General features: G+C 38.4%; 1 protein-coding gene across 8 annotated transcripts in view; it reads right to left on the bottom strand.

Moving 5' to 3' along the window:
* Window positions 1–1,769: 1,769 nt before the first annotated feature.
* The window catches only part of dlg2 (discs, large homolog 2 (Drosophila)), a 137,242-nt gene continuing 119,234 nt past the window's right edge, over window positions 1,770–19,777 (bottom strand). For all 8 annotated transcript variants that reach the window (XM_043250936.1, XM_043250937.1, XM_043250939.1 and 5 more), the window contains 6 exons: window positions 19,529–19,694; window positions 15,249–15,308; window positions 14,427–14,585; window positions 5,994–6,151; window positions 3,209–3,311; window positions 1,770–1,956 (listed from right to left, as the gene is read on the bottom strand). In XM_043250936.1, the coding sequence (XP_043106871.1) occupies window positions 1,785–1,956; window positions 3,209–3,311; window positions 5,994–6,151; window positions 14,427–14,585; window positions 15,249–15,308; window positions 19,529–19,694 (818 nt within the window). In that variant the 3' untranslated portion in view covers window positions 1,770–1,784. The remainder of the gene's footprint in view (window positions 1,957–3,208; window positions 3,312–5,993; window positions 6,152–14,426; window positions 14,586–15,248; window positions 15,309–19,528; window positions 19,695–19,777) is intronic.

Here is a 19,777-nt window from a genome sequence, read left to right as displayed (position 1 = left end):
ACAGAATGCCTGGTGGTTGTTATGGTACAGGACACTCATGTGCAGTGTTTAATAATACATGCATTAACATATACATTGGCCACAACAAGTATTTGGACATTTAAGTCACACTTAAAAATGCATGAATGCTATTGTATTAAATACAAATACCAAGCTGGAGCTGCAAACAGACTGTACTAATATGTTCAAACATATTAGTTTAGAAAAGTGCTATAGACCAAAAGTAGTCTGTGTTTGTGTGCGGGCTAACATGCTGCCATCATGTGTGTTTTTAGTAAGGGTGTGTTGGTTTCAGCGGGGCAGGTAGTTTGGAATAGGAGAAGATCAAAGGTGGAGGAGGAGGCGAGGAGAGGAACGGAGACAGTGAGCAGTGCAGTAAGACAAGCATGGCTGCTGACCCGAACCCTGACCCTGAGCTCTTAATTTAGCTCCTATAAGAGACATAAAAGCTAAAAAAACACCCAGTTTTGTGACTTTTTAGTCTATGTATGTTAGCTCTGAGGCCATCTAATGTACATCAGTGGTTATCAGCTCCACATCTCAGGACACACCTCCCAGAATGTTTTAGTTGTCTCCACTAATGCCATTATAAATGAATCAGCTGTTTTAATTAATAAATTAATTAATCTAAAACATTCTGGGAGGTGGTCCTCGGGACTGGAGTTAAGAAACACTGTGGGTGAATTTAAATGATAACATTTACAGACTTTCTCTTAAATTGAATTAACACGCATAATTTCAATCTCCCGTTTATCAACATATCATTTGTATTCTATTATAAAATATAAAAATAATATAAGGCTCAACAGTGCTACCATTACTAGTAATTGTGTAAAATAATAATACTCAATATTTTATGCTGAATTGTGCTGAAAAGTCCTTCCATATGCTTCATTATAACAATTAAATACATACTACAATTCAATAATTTTGGGTCAGTCATTATATATATATATATATATATATATTTTAATTCATCTTTTTGTATTATAATATAATTATATAATTCAAATATAAATTCTGTTCTTTTAAATGATCTATTCACTAAGGAATCCTGAAAAATGGTTTACACAAAAATATTAATAATTAATAATAAAATAAATGCTGAAATGGCATGGCTGCTTAATATTCAGCTTTGTTACATTGCCTTGTTCCTCCTCTTCTGCAAATAAATAATATATAAATGCAAATGCTATCATGGGGAAAAACAAAATATTAAAATATCAAACACGCTAATAATATTTCACATTATTACTGTTTTTTTTTTTTTTTTTTTTTTTTTTTTTTTTTAATAATGCAGGAATGACGCAGGCATAAGAGACAAAAACATCCAAAAATCCTATCACCCCAATATAATCGAATACGTACGATTTAACGCTGATGTACCTAATTTCTAAGTACATTTATATTCAATATTGCTAAAAGGAAAAATGTAAATGTTATAAACTGTCTTGATCTCCCAGGATTCAAATCTGGATGTGTATGCACTGAACAGCAGCCGTCTGTGCTGGACGGGTGGGTTAGAGCCAAAAACAAACACAACAGGAGCCGAGGAGAGTTTATCGAGTGAGGCAGCAGGCAGGGGAACACAGGATGCACACAGGATTATCAGGAGAGCATGGTCTCTCTCTGTTCCTTTCCCCTGAATGAGAGGCCCATGGTCAGAGCCGCCACTGGGGCAAGAATGAGACCACATTCCCCAGCCAAACTGCAGAGAGTTAGAAGGACCTAAGCTGTGAACTTCAGATCTAAGTGCTCCAACTGTCCCGGAGTTCCCATAAGCCTCAGGCAAAACAAAGGAACTGTAAAATCTGCAGTTCTAGCGGCCGAGTCATTAGTTGTGGTCTAGCTCTGTGCAGTCTGTCTGTGTGGTACTGTTCTTGACCCAGGTGCTGATCACATGGCACAAACCTGCAGTTGGAGGCGGGGCCCGGCGTGGGGAGCACAGGGCAAGTTCTGACGGGGTGAAAAAAGAGAGGACATATCAGTACACACCTGACCATGCTGCCACATCTGTCTCTCTCACCTTATCACTGTATGAGCACACACCTGCAGCTCGTGCTATGCACACCTCATATAGCGTTTCCGATATCATAGAGTACATGATCACAATTTAAAGGTAAAGCGTGTCATTTCTGGCACCCTTAGTGGTGAAAGCTGGAAGTAATGCACGTGACTGAATGCTGCAGGAGTTAGCACTTCAAGTGCTTCAAGTTCCCTCCTCTGGAAATCAGTGGGTCTTTTAAATTTAGGTAAACGTCTTAAAGGGTTACTCAACCTCAAAATAAAAAAAATGTCCCCATTTTGTTCCAAACCCATAAAAGCTTTGTTCGTCCTCTGAAAGCAATTTAAGATATTTTGGATGAAAACCAAGAGACTTGTGACTGTCCCATTGGCTGTCAAGTAAATTAGGACAAACAAAGTTTTTAATGGTTTGCAAAAACATGGGGGTAAGTGATAAATGACAACATTTACATTTTGGGGTGGAGTAACCCTTTAAATAAAGTCTGTGGTTAACAAGTTCAAGGTATTCTATTCCATGACATTGAATACATTACCAACCATTTTTCAGCTTTTACTTATCTTGAAAACGGCTAATTGGGACGATATAACTTAAATATTCTCAAACTTCTTTCTATTTCAAAATGTATTTTTTATATTTATTTCTTTGATGGCAAAGCTAATTTTTCAGCATCTTCAGTGTCACATGATCTTTCTAATATGCTAATTTGCTGCTCAAGTAGCAGTTCTTTTTATAATCATAGCTAAAAATTGTTGTTTTGTTAAAACCATGAAAACATTTTTGCAGAATTCATGACTCCAAAGAAAGGGCTGTCACATGGAAAACAATGACACACTTTACCTTTAAGTAAGACAAGCCAGTGAAAACATTCTCAAATCCGAGAGACTATGTTGATGCACCCGACCCCATCTGAATGGGTCACTGGAGTCCAGAGCAGCCAAACCTCCTAACTGACACTTATCAAACATGGCACCTCAACACTCCAAGGAACATGCGCTATTCTGTAACAGTCAGGAGGAATAATGAGCGCACCGGGCTGGGCTTGGCCCAAAAATGTCTGGGTGAGTTGTGTTTCTGTCCTGCCTGCAGCTAAAGGTGACCTCTGCACTCTGAGTGGCTCCGTGAGTAAGAAACATGTGACCTTCAGCGACGATGTTTGGTCAGGAGGAGCTGACGGACACTTACCCTCGGGCCGGTATTGGGCGATGATGGTTACCGTCTGACCCGCTCCTTTCAACGCAGCTGCAGCTTGTTCGTGAGTGGCACCTCGCAGATCGATTCCATTTACCTGAAATCAATCGCAACAAAGGCTTGTTACATCAATAGAATCTAACTGTGAGCGATGCTTCAACAGTAACGCTCACCAGAAACACAGATGAAATGATCAACAAGGATACGATGTCTGTCTGATCATTTATTATCGTTAACAAAATAAAAAGCAAGCGACGATGAAAGCTAATTCATCGACTGACCTATATTGATGTCTCAAACTGTAAGCAGGCAGCAAGACTGTTAAAGCTCTCTAACGAATTCGTATTTTAAATTGCTTAGAAAATGTGGCATCTTTCAGCCTGGAGTGATCTGGCACAAGAAACGCGTGCTGTGATCTTCGGCTCAAGAAAAGCCTACAGTAGAGGATCAGTGGGTGGCAGTACCCTACAGGCCAGAGTCTGCAACAACTGGACCACAAAGTAATAAGTGTTCCTCCTAAATATGAGTTTGACTAAGTTGTGTGCATCATCAGTTCAATGACCCAATTTGAGCCAGTGAAAGCCTATGTTCAAGCAGGTTGGGGATCTGTATACTGCTGGCACACAAACCTGGAGCAGGTGCTGCAGTCAAAACTGCTGGTAAAGTTGCACTTATTTTTTCTCATTTGAAGGTTTTGCACATAAATAAAAGTATGGTAAATTGTGAAAAATCTCTATTAAAATAACATGAAGACTCAAGTCAAATGAGTGGCCTAAAAAGATGTTGAGATCAAATATCCAGGTAAACACTATTACTATTTCTTTTATGTATCGCTCCATTACCGGACTCTTTCAATTGTGAAAAATGAATAATGGCTGGCAATGGTTGTAGTTCTTATTTATCATAATCATCTTGTTAGTTTTTAAGCACATAGCAGTTTAGCGTACACCACAATCAAAAAGTTTGGGCTTGATTAAGATTTTCTTTCAGTATTTTTTGAAGAATGCCTAAATGCTCGCTCAGCAAGGCTGCATTTAATACATTAAATAATAAAGCAATGTAAATGCATTAAATAAACATTTTATTAATTGTTTTAATTATATTTGTTTTCGGTATCTTTTAATGATTGTAAAGTTGGATGGGAAATAAAAAACTATTTTCAAAATTGTAAAAGCCTTAATTAGAAAAAAGTAAACTTGTAAATGATAGTGCATGTGTGTAATTTAGGATTCAAAACAATACATGATAAGTTATGAAGTAATGTTAAACATCGACCTTATGCTGCTCATTAACTGAAAAATGTCAGCTCTCCTTTGGAGTCATTAATGTCGCTACAGACATTTCTCAGTGTGACTTCCTTCCTAACCAAAAGAGTTCTCAAGTGTTTGGCATTATATTAGGCTACTAGGCCTAATATAATGCCAAACTAATTTGTTACAGCAGATTACAAGTCGAAGGCTAAGTGCGGGATTATTTAAAATGATTTTAAATGAATGTTTTATGTAAATTAAAATACATCCACGTATTTTCTTGATTAAAACAAAATTTTCAACTTTCTATAATTTTTATCATTTTCAGCTAATGGAATCTCTTTGGGGTCCCTGGGGACTGGTCTTGCTAGACCTTGAGCAACACGGAGTTTAGGACTACAAACAAGAAGTCGTCAACATGAGACTACAGCGCAGTGGGAGGGGCAGATGAAGTGTGTGTGTGTGTGTGTGTGTGTGTGTTTCTCAGCACGCCTGCAGCGTGTCCTAATGCTCATTTAACAGTGTGAACTCAGAAGGTACACCACAGCTATTCTTAGACTCCAAATCAGGCCAGCACTCTATTATCTCTTCCCTCCTCTCTATTTCTCTCCTCTCCCTTGTTCTTTCTCGCTTTCTAATCAGTGTCCTAAGGAGGCAGACCGTGATTGCTCTCGGCTCAAGTGGCACCGAAAGTAATTGTGGCGGGGATCTGGATTGAGGGGTCTGATTACGACCAGCGAGTCCTGATGAAGCTCCGATAAACATAAATGATGAGATCAGCGACAGGAAATCAGCTTGGAGAGCTTCTCGAGTGGATCGCTGATCTGGATTGTTTCAATGAGAGCTCTAATTGCGCTGTCAATTAACACCATGTAAAAAAAAAAAGTTAAAAAAAGTTCTGCACTGTCTCTGTGCCAGAAACTAAAATTATAAGGGAAAAAAATTAAACCTGATACTGATGAAGTTTTGAGTGATGACTAGACAAAAAAAGTAGTATATAAAAAAAGTGTTTTTAAGCACAGGTTTTGTAGAATTCACAGGATGATGTGATGGCGCCACCTCCTGTTCAGTACAGGTTCTGCACTACTAGGAATTTAATTTGAATAACTACCTAAAAACATGCATTATATTTGTTCAAAACAAAACATAATTACTAGTAAAAAAACTAACATGCATTAAAATTAGTCCAATAAACATTTAGGTATCTTTAACCATAGATGACCATTATTAGAGAACCTAAAGGTAAGTTAAACATTTAAGATCATTTAAAAACCTAGATTTATCAACTAATAACTTTAATATCAAGGGGAACTTGTGGTTATTTATTGTGATTTACAGTTTTGTTTTTGAACACATTAAAGCAAAATATGACACATATCCCTTACCTGACCTTTAAAAATGCTATACCGCTAAATAGCATACATTAAGATTAATATATCTTATCCTAATTGCTGCAATATTATTTATCCTACTTGCCCTGATATTTCTGTATTTCATACAATTTCTGTATTTTCGAGATGGCCACTTACGGACAGGATCTGGTCCCCTCTCCGCAGCTCTCCGCTGAGGTCTGCAGGCCCTCCTGCAGTATGAAAAAGAAACGAAAATGCCTTCTCCATCTTCTCCTCCTACGATGTTGAAGCCCAGTCCGGTTGAGCCCTTGTGCAGAACAATCTTCCTGGGCTCCCTGTACACACAGTTCAGATAATACATCAGCTCAGAGTCCGTAGGGCTCAGCATCTCCACTGACGCGCACTACGCTACTTTGTAAACATACACATGCAATCTACGCGTGCACACACACACGCATCCACACTCTTGGGTCGGTCCAACGTTCTACAACGTAGACGAGCACAATAGCTGACACCTATTGGGGACTGCTCCACTTATGTGCTATTTGTCCCATTTCCGCCCGGTTTCCTAGAAACGGAGAAGACGCACAGCCTCACTCACACACACACACACACACACACACACACACACACACAATCTCTCTCTCTCTATCTCTCACACACACACATACACACAGTCGCTTCATGACGGTATATATAGTACATTTAAAATAAAACAAAATGAAGAGTTTTAAATGTCAGCATAACATGCCAGTAACATTAAATTAAATGGAAAACGGTGTAGAATCATCTTAAATGATCTTTTAAGGATGAATCAAATTTTTTTTTTCCTTTTCATTTCTCAATAATCCTGGAATTTTAAAAATATTACTCTATTTATCAGATTTTGAATGAGAAGCTGTGCTGAAATGCATTACTGATTGTATTAAAATGATCCCAATTCACTTAGCTTGGGCCCTTTCAGTTAGTCATGGGATCCTGACAGTCGGGGCATCATCCTGTCAAGTGTGACCAATCAAACTAAGAGATATCTTGAGCTGTGACACTTCTGTCAGATACACTTGAAATGCGGTGATACACGATCTCCTGAGTTTACAGATGATAATGCAAAGAGACGACACCCGAGATGGAGCTATTTTAGAACAGAAGGCTAATCCGTTAGCGCTGTCTTCTCTCTGACCTAGTTGTGAGGAAGAGGCAGGCCCTTCCTCTCTCTCCCTCTCTCTCTTTCTCCATCACTTCATCTCTCTCCCAGTGCGTCTGCTTGGCTCGCCTCGGAGTGATGATGCTCTTCAGGCCATAAACAGAAACTAAGCCAAGCTGCATCCCATGAAATGTGAAAACACTTTTTGGGCATAATATTTATGTTTTAAGAGCTTTTTTTTTTGGATTGGCTAAAGTGCGAAGTATAAAACCATAGCAGAACACACACACACACACACACACACAAAATGGCACTAGAAACAAACTGAAGGCTCTGCCAACCGCTTGCATCAGCTGTTGATCAAACCAACCAATGCCGTTATGTGTCCGTTATCCTGTTTTTCAGCAAATCAGTTACGACTGCTTGGCCAGTGGTAAACAATCTACTTAATATTCATGAGTCAGACTGGCCCTCTGACTACCACTGGCACAGCTCAATGATGAGGATTTTTTAGTTTTTTCTATAGCATACATATTGAAAAATATATACTTTGAAACATTTTTTCTCCAGAAATCGCAAGACCTGCTTTCCATCCGTTCATCCACGATTTGTCTGAGATGTTTTTACATACAGAAAAAATAGCCACATCTTTGAAAATGTATAACAACTTATAGTGTCTGTAACAAAATACATATCTGATATCCACAGACTGCATCCTCTCTTGAGGAAATATCCGCTTACACTCTTTAAATTTGAGGTATCGGTGGCTATTAATACAATGCTGCCTAATACAGTCACCTTTAGTCTATAAATCGCAAACATCAGTTCATTAGATACTCTGATCTTATGATCAGTCTGATGCTATGAAAATAGAGCTCACATGTTAAGCAGTACCCATTACATAAACAATGCTGCCTATTGTTAATGAATGAGTGCAGCAATGAAAGAAAAATGCATGACCTGCAATGACTTGAAGCAAAGAACAGCTCCTGTTCTCTTTGCACTTTGTAATACAGCCAAGATGTGAACGTGGGCCATTTTACCACTAGATGGCAACATTTTCCACCCATAGAATCCAGAGGAGCTGAATCTAGCCTGAATCCAAACCGAACACTTCTACAGAAAGCAACACATTCACACAAACAGTTTGAGGCTTATCTTAGTGTCATGCACAGACGTTTCACATTATACTTCAGGATGAGGTATAAAACCATTATTGCACATGCAAGAATTGGGACAACTGAAATGTCACATGAGGTTACGCAATCGAACAGCTAAATCCATCTTTACACTGCAAATGCTGTCAGACTATTTAAATGAGGGACAGAGGTGGCATATGTGCTGATTGCTAATTGTCTTGCACAGCTGACAGAAGACAAGACACATGCTGGCTTTCTTGACAATGATAAAGTGTAAGGTAGATCTGATTCTATTCATCTTAACATTTAATAGTGAAAGTAAAAATCTGAATGGAACCCTAATATTATATGATAACGATATCACTCATAAAAATAAAATTAAGATTAAAGTCTACATTAAACAGAAGTTAATAAAAACCATAGACTAGTTTTTTTATCATTATTTATTATTATTTTATTTTAAAGATTATTATTTTATTATATATTAATAATTTAAAGATGCCTTTTTCAATTCGAAGGCACATTAATGGAAAAAATCAATTTATATTAAACATTGCAATATTTTATTTAAAAAAAATAATAATTAATTTGATAAAGAACAGCCACTACTTACAAATATCGATTTTTGAGCAAGTATTTTTTTTTCTTTAAAAAAGTAATTAAAAGCTTTTTCTTAAAAGCTCAAACGAAACACTATATTATTCTATATTATACAAACATAAATAGCAGCTTATCACTCAGAGAAGCATCTGCGACAGCTGAGGACTCATGCTGATACTAATGATACGCTGATCATTATGTATTTGACACAGCATATAGATTTATTTTGAGTAACGGCTGGCTCAGAGGTGGGTTGAGTGCTCGTAGCACCCCGTCGGCTGTAACCACCCTCATTAAACTCTCTCGATCTTTTTTCTTCACATACATTTCTATCCTCCAAACTTCTCCTCTTCTCTCTTTCTCTCCATCGTCTCCTTTCTCTCTCTCTCTCTCTCTCTCTCTCTCTACTGGCTGCAAAATGCTGATAGAGCTCCTGTCTGCCTCCCCCAGCACCTCAGTCCAAGATTACAAACAGCTACTGTTTATCATTTCAAGTTCAGAGCCAAATGGGAAAACAAACCAAATAGATTACGCTCGTTTTCAATTCACAATACCTGAGAAGGAGAGGGGCGGATTGGCATTTCATATGCAACCCCTCACACATCTTTACCCGCCACCACTTATTCATTGTCACCCCGTGTTATTCTCCCTCCCTTCTTTCTCTAAGCATTCTTCCACTGTAAGAGCGTTCTGAATATAAAAATGTTTCGGAAGCCTCATCTACGTGAAATATAAGCTGTCGTTTCTAATGGGTTGGCACTCTACGCTCCTGTCGGATGCCAAAATAACCACTGGCTTTCAGATTCAACCTCAATAAAGGAAAAGAATTGCAGAGTACCTATGTAATGACCCCCGGCTCTGAAGAAATGGGCTGAAAGCTAAAAGCTGCATATTTCAGCACTCAACAAAGCAAGGAACGCCTTAATGAATTCTTGTTCTTCCACACTGACAGGACTTCGGAATTTGAAACAAATTCTAGTTCGTCAGTCAAACTGTTAAAACGCGTGAGCATTAATCCCGTTACACGTCATCTGTTGGACACACACATCAGCAATGTCAGCGATGGAGCTACCGATGCAGCTCTCTCAAAATATATGCTGTCTTTGGGGGTCAAACATGCTTGGTGGGGTTCAGATAGCCTAGCCTAATTAATCTCGTTCTGTACACAAAGAATTCAACCATCTGTGATGTACGAATGTATGATGAACATTCTTTTGAACTGCTCTTTTTAATGAATCATTCAAAATCCATTTAACCATCCATCATCAATCCTCATAGTTTCACACTCCCTCTATCTATCCATCTATCCATATATCTATCCATCTATCTATCTATCTATCTTTCTGTCTGTCTGTCTGTCTGTCTGTCTGTCTGTCCTGATTCATAAACATGATTTTTTTGAGATGGTCCTTTTCATGAATCAATCAAAATCCATCCATCTACCCAATTCATGAACATACAATATGACGCTTTTGAGCCGGTCCTTTCAAAGAATTGAAGGATCAAAATCCATCCATCCATCTTCCACAGCAGGGAAAAACTATGACCTCTGAAATCAAACCATGAATACCTTATGATCTTCTCTGGTCTTCTCCCAGGCTTTGACACCTTGTGGTGTCAATCTACGACTGCCATCAATCGATCAACCTACTCAAACATATCCGATAGCCCTCAACACAATCAATAGACTTTCATCAGATTCACAGTTTCAGAGAAAACACACAGAGCGATTTCGCTCTTGAGCAGAAATGTTAAGACACGTATTGATATGCGCACTTCCCTGCCGTTCACAAAATCGCTCTCTCAGCGAGAGAACTGGATGGCCTTTTCACTTCTTAGCTCAATGGAGTCTCCAGATAGAAGCCTCTTCTGCACCTTTGACTGTCAGAATCACAGCGGTAAACTCCAATACACTCAGCAGATGCAATCAAATCTTTTCTGCTTCATTTTCTGTCCCTCTTAAAGGGCAGGATGGGCCCTGTAGGAAACCTTTAAGGAGGACACAACTCTAAACACTGAACTTTTGTTATTAAAAAACATCAATGTTTTCTCCCGAGGGAAATTGGCAAATGCTTGGCATATCATGAGAACTACAAGAGTTACAAAACTGGGGCTTTGACAGAAATTGCACCACTGATCAATGTGAGACCTGCATCATCAACTATTAGTAAGAGAGAGGATGGGGTTTTAAGAAGAAAGGGTTTCATTATTTGCTGGTTCATTGAAGCACATGTCCCACAATGCACTGCAAATGACATTTAGGGAATCAAGAACAAACAACGAATGAAGTTTCACCATAATGTAAACAGTTTTGCTGAAAATCTAACATCCATAGTGCATTTTTCACGCTTGAATAAAATGCCAAAAGTACATTAAATATAAACATGTATTTGTTCTTAGTTTAGCCTTTTTTTCCCCCACAGTTTTACCAAGAAAAACACAAAAATCTAGTGTTATTTTACTGTTAATTAAATAAAATTAAGATATTTTTAAAATAGTTATATTATTAGGTGACTATTAATTTTTAAGTAAATAATTCTATAATATATCCCTCAAAATGCAAAATTCACCAAAGTTTAAAACTTAGGGTTACCAGTTCGTTCAGATCTCCTAGTCTTAGCAAACACCACTAATAAATTAAGCTAATTTAATCTTCATGGCCTCACTGATAACATAAGTTATGAATAAAAGATGAAAAGGCATACTTTAAAAGGTTCCAGTAGAATTAGTATTCTCCTCGTACAAAACATGCTAATATACATAAACAACACCTGTCACTGTTAGAGAAGGTTTAAGATTTCACACTTTGTTATTTGCATTCACCAGAAGCGTATTTAAAAATTTTGCCAGCAAACTAGATTAAGCTAGTTTATCCTGCACTAAAAGGAACGCAAGTCATACAAATTAGAAGTAACAAAATCTTGTGGGAAATGTGATTTATGGTTCATGTCACTGCGAAATTGTCCACATCAGCAAAACGTAATTAGTATGCACCATTCGCTTTTAGCCTCAAACAAAATTATTAATCATGATACCAACAAACCATCACTACAGATTAGTGAGCAGCTGGTGTAGGGGACATGACCACCACTGAACGCATATGCCGCGAAACTACAGAACAGCCCGGAAAGCAAGACTTCATCCATTTGGATCCAAACTGAATGATGTGAGGGATTCTCCCTCCTGACTGATGATTCAGAGATGACAAGATGTGAATCCTCCGAGGCCCTCCGAAATACTTGAAATACATCAGATCTGATTTCTCTCTGGGAACCACGCTTGAGGCTGTTGATTAGGATCAAATTAATTTTTGTGTATTATTGCCAAGTGGATACACATTAAGAAAACATCAAAGACATCTGAATTCTAGTCAAATCAAAGAGAATGACTACACCGAACAAGAAAGAATCTGCTCGAAACATCATTTTGCTAATTGTATGCTAGTATCTCCTGGCGATGCCTAAATGGGTCAACAATACCTGGAAAAAGTTCTTGAACTTACCAGCTAATGGACCACATATCCAGGCTCCTGAGGCATACAAAAATGCCTCAGTTGATTCCTAAGTTGTATTTGTTTTAGAATCTGACCATTTTTTTTTTTTACTGGCAGCTGTCAGGAGCTACTCAAACAAAGCTAATACGAAGAAACAGCGCTCTTAGCCAGAGTATTTTGGTGTTTATGCGTCACAAAATGAGAATCGTTCCCTTTCGGTACGATACTGACAATCTCACATGCTTGGTCACACAGAATTGGCCATTTTCACAGAACTGCTGCCTGCGCTTACCCTTGAAGAGCATCATCAAAAACCGGCGGACCCTGAACATGAGAGACAGCAATCCATTAATCACAGATGTTATCGCTGGCATTTTCATGGATGCTTTTTCCACAGGTCCTGAGGATTTAAGCGATGCATTAGGTGTTAGCGGTGGCGTACTGAAATGCAAATCAGCTCAAATCCCAGTGAAGCCAATTAGGTGCCGCTTTATAATTCATAGAGTAATGAACTTAAAAATCAAAATCAAAACAAACCGGTAAACAAAGCACACCCACGCCGAGGGCATTATGCGCAGATTCGGATAACAGCGAAACATTACTCAGCCATTTGTGCCTGAGAGTCTCTTAGTCCCGAAGAGCATTTCCTCCGTGGCCAAACCCCCTGTTTACGCTCCATTCATCTCCGGACTATTACATTTATATGCCTAGTCATTTAATCAGAAAGATGAGAGATGTTGCGTTATTGCTAATAAAGTTTTATATCCAATTAACGATACAAGCTGCTGCCTGAGCCTAAATTGAAATCGGTTAGACAGGAAATAAGGAAGATAAAATCTATCCAATTTGATTTATGATGCACTAATGTCAGATGGACGCCACAGGCACACAAGCAAACCACATATGACAGCAGCCAAGCTCTGACCTTCATGGGGAAGCTGTCAATAAGCAATACAGTCTAACAAATGAAAGTATGGACAATTGACAGCGGCTGCGGAAGGGAAGGAAGTAAGTGGACAGCTGCAGCAGAGATGTGATTCAGTTATACTGTTGTCACGGGTAACTGCCATGGTAACTACCAATCTTCACGCTTGTGTCCTCCATGTGCACTTTGCGTTGTTGTCAAATTAAATACGAGGAATAAAAATGAAAGAGAATTATGCAAAGCTGTTAGAGTTGCTCATCTGCAGAACTCAATGCAATATTTTTTTTCTGCATGTCAGCATAAAATGTCATTCGCAAGCTGTTTTCTTTTTCTTTTCATTATCAGTCATACTGCTATACTATACACTGCTGTCAAAGTTACGCTTTATTTTCATCACGCTTTATTTTAGGGTCCCTTAACTAGTTTCTTATTAGAATGCATGGTACTAGAATATTAGCTATTTATTAGTAGTAATTAAGCAAATTAGCTAACTTTCAAGGGAGCTTCAAAATGATTAATTCTATTGTGAAAATTACCATGAGGCATTAATGCCTTAATCTACATCCCCAATCCTACCCAATACCTGAATTTAACAACCCCCTTACTAACTATTAATAAACAGCAAATCATGAATTTATTGAGAGAAAAGCTGTGGTTAATAGTGAATAAGTGTTCCTATTCTAAAGTGTTAATACTATAATATATTAATATATTAATACTGAAATATTAATATTTTACAATTTTCCAAATATTTATAAAGCAATATTAACCAGTACAACTGTTTTCAATGTTGATAATAATAATAAATGTCTTTTAGCAGCATATTAAAATGATTTCTAAAGGATAATGTAACACTGGAGAAATGATTCTAAAAAGTGCCATCAAAGGGTTACATGACATTGTAACAAATTAAATAGTTGAAATATTTAATCAAATAAATGCAGCCTAGGTGAGCATACAGAATTCTTTCACACATATTTCACAAAAATCACACCAACCTTAAACTTTCAAACAGTAGTGCATTTTCTCAGAAAACATGTGTTGATTTTATTTTGAATTCTTTTGAAGGACTCTCGAAGAATGTCGCTATGCTGCATCAAACCTCTGCACAGTAAAAAGCAAAAACTAAGGAAAACGTGAGGTGTACTAAGACTAGTGCACGATGGGCGAGGCATGCAGGTGACTTTGAAATGGGGCGGGGCATGCAAGTGAGCATAAATTAGGGTGTGGCCATGCAGGTGAGGTGTGGCCACAGAGCTTTCATTTACATGCCTCATTCACGTCCCATGCAGAGTGCTGTGCTCAGTACCTGGTGATCTCGGAGTCAGGGAGCAGGCCTACGTGATAGTGAGGGAAGTGGGGGATTGAGTGCATGGGGCTTTTATCAAACTCCACGGGGGAGTAGAGACGGGGAGAGGGGGCGCGGTCACTCAGTTTGTTCACAGTGCTGTAAACTGGCTCTGGAGGCCTGGTGTGGGAGAGAAAGAGAGAGGCAAAGAGCAGAGCAGCTAGGGTTAGTGCGCTGATGTAGATTAATAGAGTAGTGACAGACCGATATACAAGCAGGCCAACCTAGGTAACATCAACAAATCATTCTGAATCGTTTTGATTTGGTATTGAAACATGCCTACAACATACTGAACCTGAGAAGCAAAATTGCACACAATGGTAAAACATTATGCTTATCGCTTAATTCATAAACCCATATCGGTCGACCACTAACAGAGATAGGAAAAGACAGACCAAGAGAGAAAAAGAAGAGAAGGTGAAAAACAACAGTGGAAGTGCGAGGAATAAGGAACGAACTGCAACTGGTTAGTTCAACATAATTAGTGTTACCAATTTTTAGTGTCACCGCTCTTCAATTCAGCATCTTCAATCAGCCCTCAGATCTTCAATATTTGCTTTTAATAATTAACACTGCTCACACTGTCACGTAAAGAGACTTCACATGTATAGACATCCAGAGACCTTTCACTCATTCACTCTGTCTCAATCGCTTTTGAACTCATAAAATTACACATCTGACTGTCGCCACTTCATTTTATACAAACAATGCCCTATACTCCAGGGTTAAAAAAAAGAACAAACGAGGAGAATACCCAGTCCCCAATCACTTTAAGTCGCTCACCTCAACTGGAAGTGCTGGGAATCAAACCTGTGACCTTCCATCTCATCTAACGAGGGGTTTCTGATTAGAAACAGACAACAGGTTAGCGTGAAGACAAAAAGAGACTGCAGTTTATGTTAATCATATGTTAGAATGTGCATTCAAAATGGCAGAAATGTATTCAGTACTTGTCGTGTAGCATGCAGAAACAAAACAGAGACACCAACAGAATTCAGGACAAAACCAAATGTGAAAACACAACAAGCCCCCTTATACAACACAACTGGGTTTGACACACAAACAAACCAAACCAACCACTCAAAATATTAACATTTATATCACATACACTACCATAGAAAATGTGTGCTGATGACTAGTCTCTAACATTCCCTGCATGGTTCAATGAGCATCTGGTTGTGGGTAAGACAGAGCTGGATACAAAGGCTATATCTTGCAGATATATGAGTAGAACATATTTGTGACATTCTCTCCTCGATCTGCATCGTGTGATGCTAGCTTGTGACTTGTTTTGAACGGAGACAAACACTCTTTGACCTTGCTTACATTCTACCCTTCGTCTTTCTATCTTCAACGGTACTCTTTGCATCTTCTCCTCTCCAGTGTGTCTCTCCTCTCTCTGTCTCTCGCTGTGTGTTTGGCTTTAGCACATTTCTTTAAATCTGCAATTCTCCCCTTCTCCTTGCCCTTAATACAGGGTCACAGCGGGCTAAATAAAACCATGACAAAACCCTTATTATCAACCACGGCACAAACCCTCTGGCACTTCACACTGACGGCGAGGCACAGAGATAGAATTAGGACCAGGCCAGCATCACAGATTCACATTATGCATAGAACCACAAACCTAACATGATTTATCTAAGTAGCACACGTTTATAGACAAATACTGGGTGACACTTTAGAATAGGTAACGCTTGTTAACTATTAACTATGACTTTTCCCTCAGAAAATATCTTAATTTGCTGCTTAATAATAATGAGGTAGTTGTAAAGTTTAGGTATTGAGTAAGATTATGAATATAGAATAAGCTCATATAGAATAAGGCTTTAATATGTGCTAAATTAGAACTAATAAATGGCTAAAATTCTAATAATATGCATGCTAATAAGCAGCTAATAGGTGAAATCTTAAAATAAAGTGTTACCAATGTCAATGGCCAATATTTTGTTGGGACAATTCTCACTGGTCTAAAATCTTTCTCAGTATTAAATATAAAAATACTATCAGAAGTGTCAGTGTGGACAGACAAATAGCTTGTTATGTTATGTTATGTTATGTTATGTTATGTTAGCTAGTAAGTATAGAGGCCCATTAGGGGGCCAACTTTCAATGGGGCTTTAAAATTATAAAATAAATGAATGAATGAATGAATTTTTTAAATAACACACAATATTAACACACGATAAGCTTTAAATCTTTTAAAATATATGACACAATGTTAATATTGAATTTGTGCGAATTAATCATTTTTGGAAAAGATCCACTGAATTATTACTATTTCAAATATTATCATTTTAAAATTACAGCCTACACTGGGGATCGAGAAGTGAAAAAGGTTGAGAAACAAGGGTAAAGGTTGTGTCAAGGGTAAAGCTGACTGAATGATGATTGTACATGACCAGCAAAGGATGCTTGTGTAAGAACGTGTCCGTGACCACATGTACATAACCGTGCAGGTTTCTCAGAATTAAAGTCAAAAATAAAAGTCTTTAAGGTCAGTGACAGCTGTTCCTCAGCAAAGCACACAGTTTGCTGAATTACATCTTATATAAGATGCCTAAGCATCTAATAATCATGAATGTCCAGTTCATTAGAGGTGTGCTTAGTAATAATTGAGTACTGACCCAAGGTAGCACTGCTGAGTGTGTATGTACATGACGTGAGTATGGAATGTTCTACTTCTGCAGTTGTATTATTTATGATGATTGAATGCCCAGGGTGTGTGTGTGTGTGTGTGTGTGTGTGTGTATGTGTGTGTGTGAGTGGGCGGGTATGCGGTACTATAGCCTCACAGAAGTACGTGACACATTTTGTGTAAAACATTACAGTGTATGTTTGCGTGCATGACTTTCCTCTAATAATGCACGGAGATTACGGCAACATAACAAACTCCTACACACTCTGCATCTTCACACTCTGTTCTCCTAAACCAAAATGACATATGCACAGACAAAAACATGTCCATCCTCCCCCTGAACATCTGCCTAATGTCACAGCTAATTAATTATTCAACTTGTGAGCCATAATATAAGTTTACATTTATTATGCAAATCTACATGACCCTCCATATTCCAGAAACTCTGAACTTAAAACAGATATTAGCAGCTACAGCATTCTGCAATTCCACATAGAAAAGCAAAGGTTTGGTTGAGGATTATAATGACTCTTCTGTGGAGATGAAGGGGGCTGAACTTCCAGATGGTCTTACGCTTCTTCAAACACAAAGACTAACGTAAACCTCTTACAGAAAAGAGGGGGTTTAATCTGTTTCTCTCACCTCTGGGAAAGGTCACGTTCTTTGTTTAGAATGCGTGTTTGCATACACGTTTAGCATCCGTAGTGAGGCTAGGAATTTTTCATAGCGGAGTGGCATTAACTGTGTTTCTCAGTGGGAGACGATAACAAGGCTGTCTGTTAAAAGTGACAAACATGGTTGAGAAAATACAGTGGCGGTTTTGAACTTGGGTACTTATTTAGTAATTATTCATCTAAAAATACCCTGGATTTGCAGGAACACAAAAGTCTTGTCTTCCCCTGTGGATTGATGAAGATTATTGTGGTGAGTGTGGCCATAAGCCAATAAGTCTAGTAAATTTCTGGGATTCAGATTCAGCTACACGCATCCAACGCATGTCCGAGAGGCAACAGCCTCAAATAATGTTAAGCAACCATCGCTAGACACTCATAACACTGATATCGAAAGCCTCAGAGGTCCAAAACAACCACAGGGTATATTAACACATCAAGAAGCCAGCCGGCAGAAAGAGCGCGAGACAAGTTAATCAAAACCGAAGTCTGTTATGACGTTCTTTGCTATTCTACATTCACAGCTCTCATGGAGACTGTTAAGTCCTCGGATTCAGTTCTGTGCTTCAGTTTTCTTTTCCAGAAAACCCCAGAGATGATGCTCAGTATTCACATCACTTAGAGGTTCAGGTTTCATTGCATCGAATCAAACACATCCCTAGCCCTGCAGTCCTGAACATATGTCTCCCAAAACACCCTTAAAAGCAAGCCAGTGTGCAAAAACAAGCTCATGCTGTTGACACACACTGATTACAAGACATTACGAGACTTAAGAGTCTGCATCAGTATGATCATTCGGTCATAATAAAAATCTTATGCTATGTGGTTGTTAAGAGTGTTCTAGGCAGCCTCTTAAGACTTTATGATATTATCTACTGCACTAACCCAGGCTCACTGAAAAATTATTTTGCATTGCTTCTTGCACATTCCGTACCATTTTTAAAGTGAAATGTCAAATGAATGGTGCTAAAAGCATGGTCAGGTTTATCCAAAACAGATGAATGCGAATATGCTAATGGTTATTGTAATATCATGGCAGTTTGGAAATGAAATGTCTAGTCACTGGTGCTAAAATGTTAATACTTTATTGTGTTTAATCCAATACACTACCTACTAAACGATGCTCAAAACATAACCAATAGAGTTAGCTAAAGCAAAGTGAAAACAAACATGTATTATTTTGAAGCAACATTTCAGCTTGCTTCTTGCACCTTTTTGCTTATTTATCAAGCGCTGTATTATGCAGTACTCAGACATGCGTGCTCCACAAGTACAACACTGTAACAAGTGAACTACTGGGCAAGTTTACTATATTAAGTTTACTTTGACTTTGATGTCATAAAATAGCAATGCGCATAGAACCGTGCAAAAACTGTAAATATGTATTAATTACACTAAACATAAAAATGTGAAAATGAACAAAAGCTGGGTTTTTTACTTCCACTCAGAAGGAAACTGAAGTGAATTGTGCTGTGTATATACGGGCACATTTTAGAAATAATGCAGGTAGAGCCTATGTTGCTCTATACATTCAAACAAACACGGATCACTAAAAACCTAGGAACGTAAAAACAGTACAGAACTAACAGGACAGGAAGGAGTAAAGGATGGGACAGTAAATCCCAAAACAATCCCATCACTAGGAGTGATGACGATGCTTGATTGTCTTTCGGATTTCCACGGGACACATGGGGAAAGGGGGCTACACAGTCTACCTTTGGGCAGTGGCTTCTGGTAGAAAGGGAGGGAATTACCGTAGGAAGGAAAAACCATCCAACCTGTTAATGTCCTCTTCCCCCAGCAAGTGCTTGGGCAGGGGGGAATATCGGCCGGGGGAGATGGGCGGAAGACTGGACTTATATTCCAGAGTGCCATTATTACCGGGGGAAGAGATATGATTTTCCATAGCGGGTGAGAATGCTGTAGAGAGACAAAGGGAGTGAGATTTTCATGCCGAATTAAAAAAAATGTAACATTTCCATTTTACTATCAAATTTCTAAGC

This window comes from Puntigrus tetrazona, chromosome 10 (genome assembly GCF_018831695.1).
Source record: "Puntigrus tetrazona isolate hp1 chromosome 10, ASM1883169v1, whole genome shotgun sequence".
Lineage (NCBI taxonomy): Eukaryota > Metazoa > Chordata > Actinopteri > Cypriniformes > Cyprinidae > Puntigrus > Puntigrus tetrazona.
Note: the sequence above shows the minus strand (reverse complement) of the source record. Positions and strands in the feature narration are given on the sequence as shown.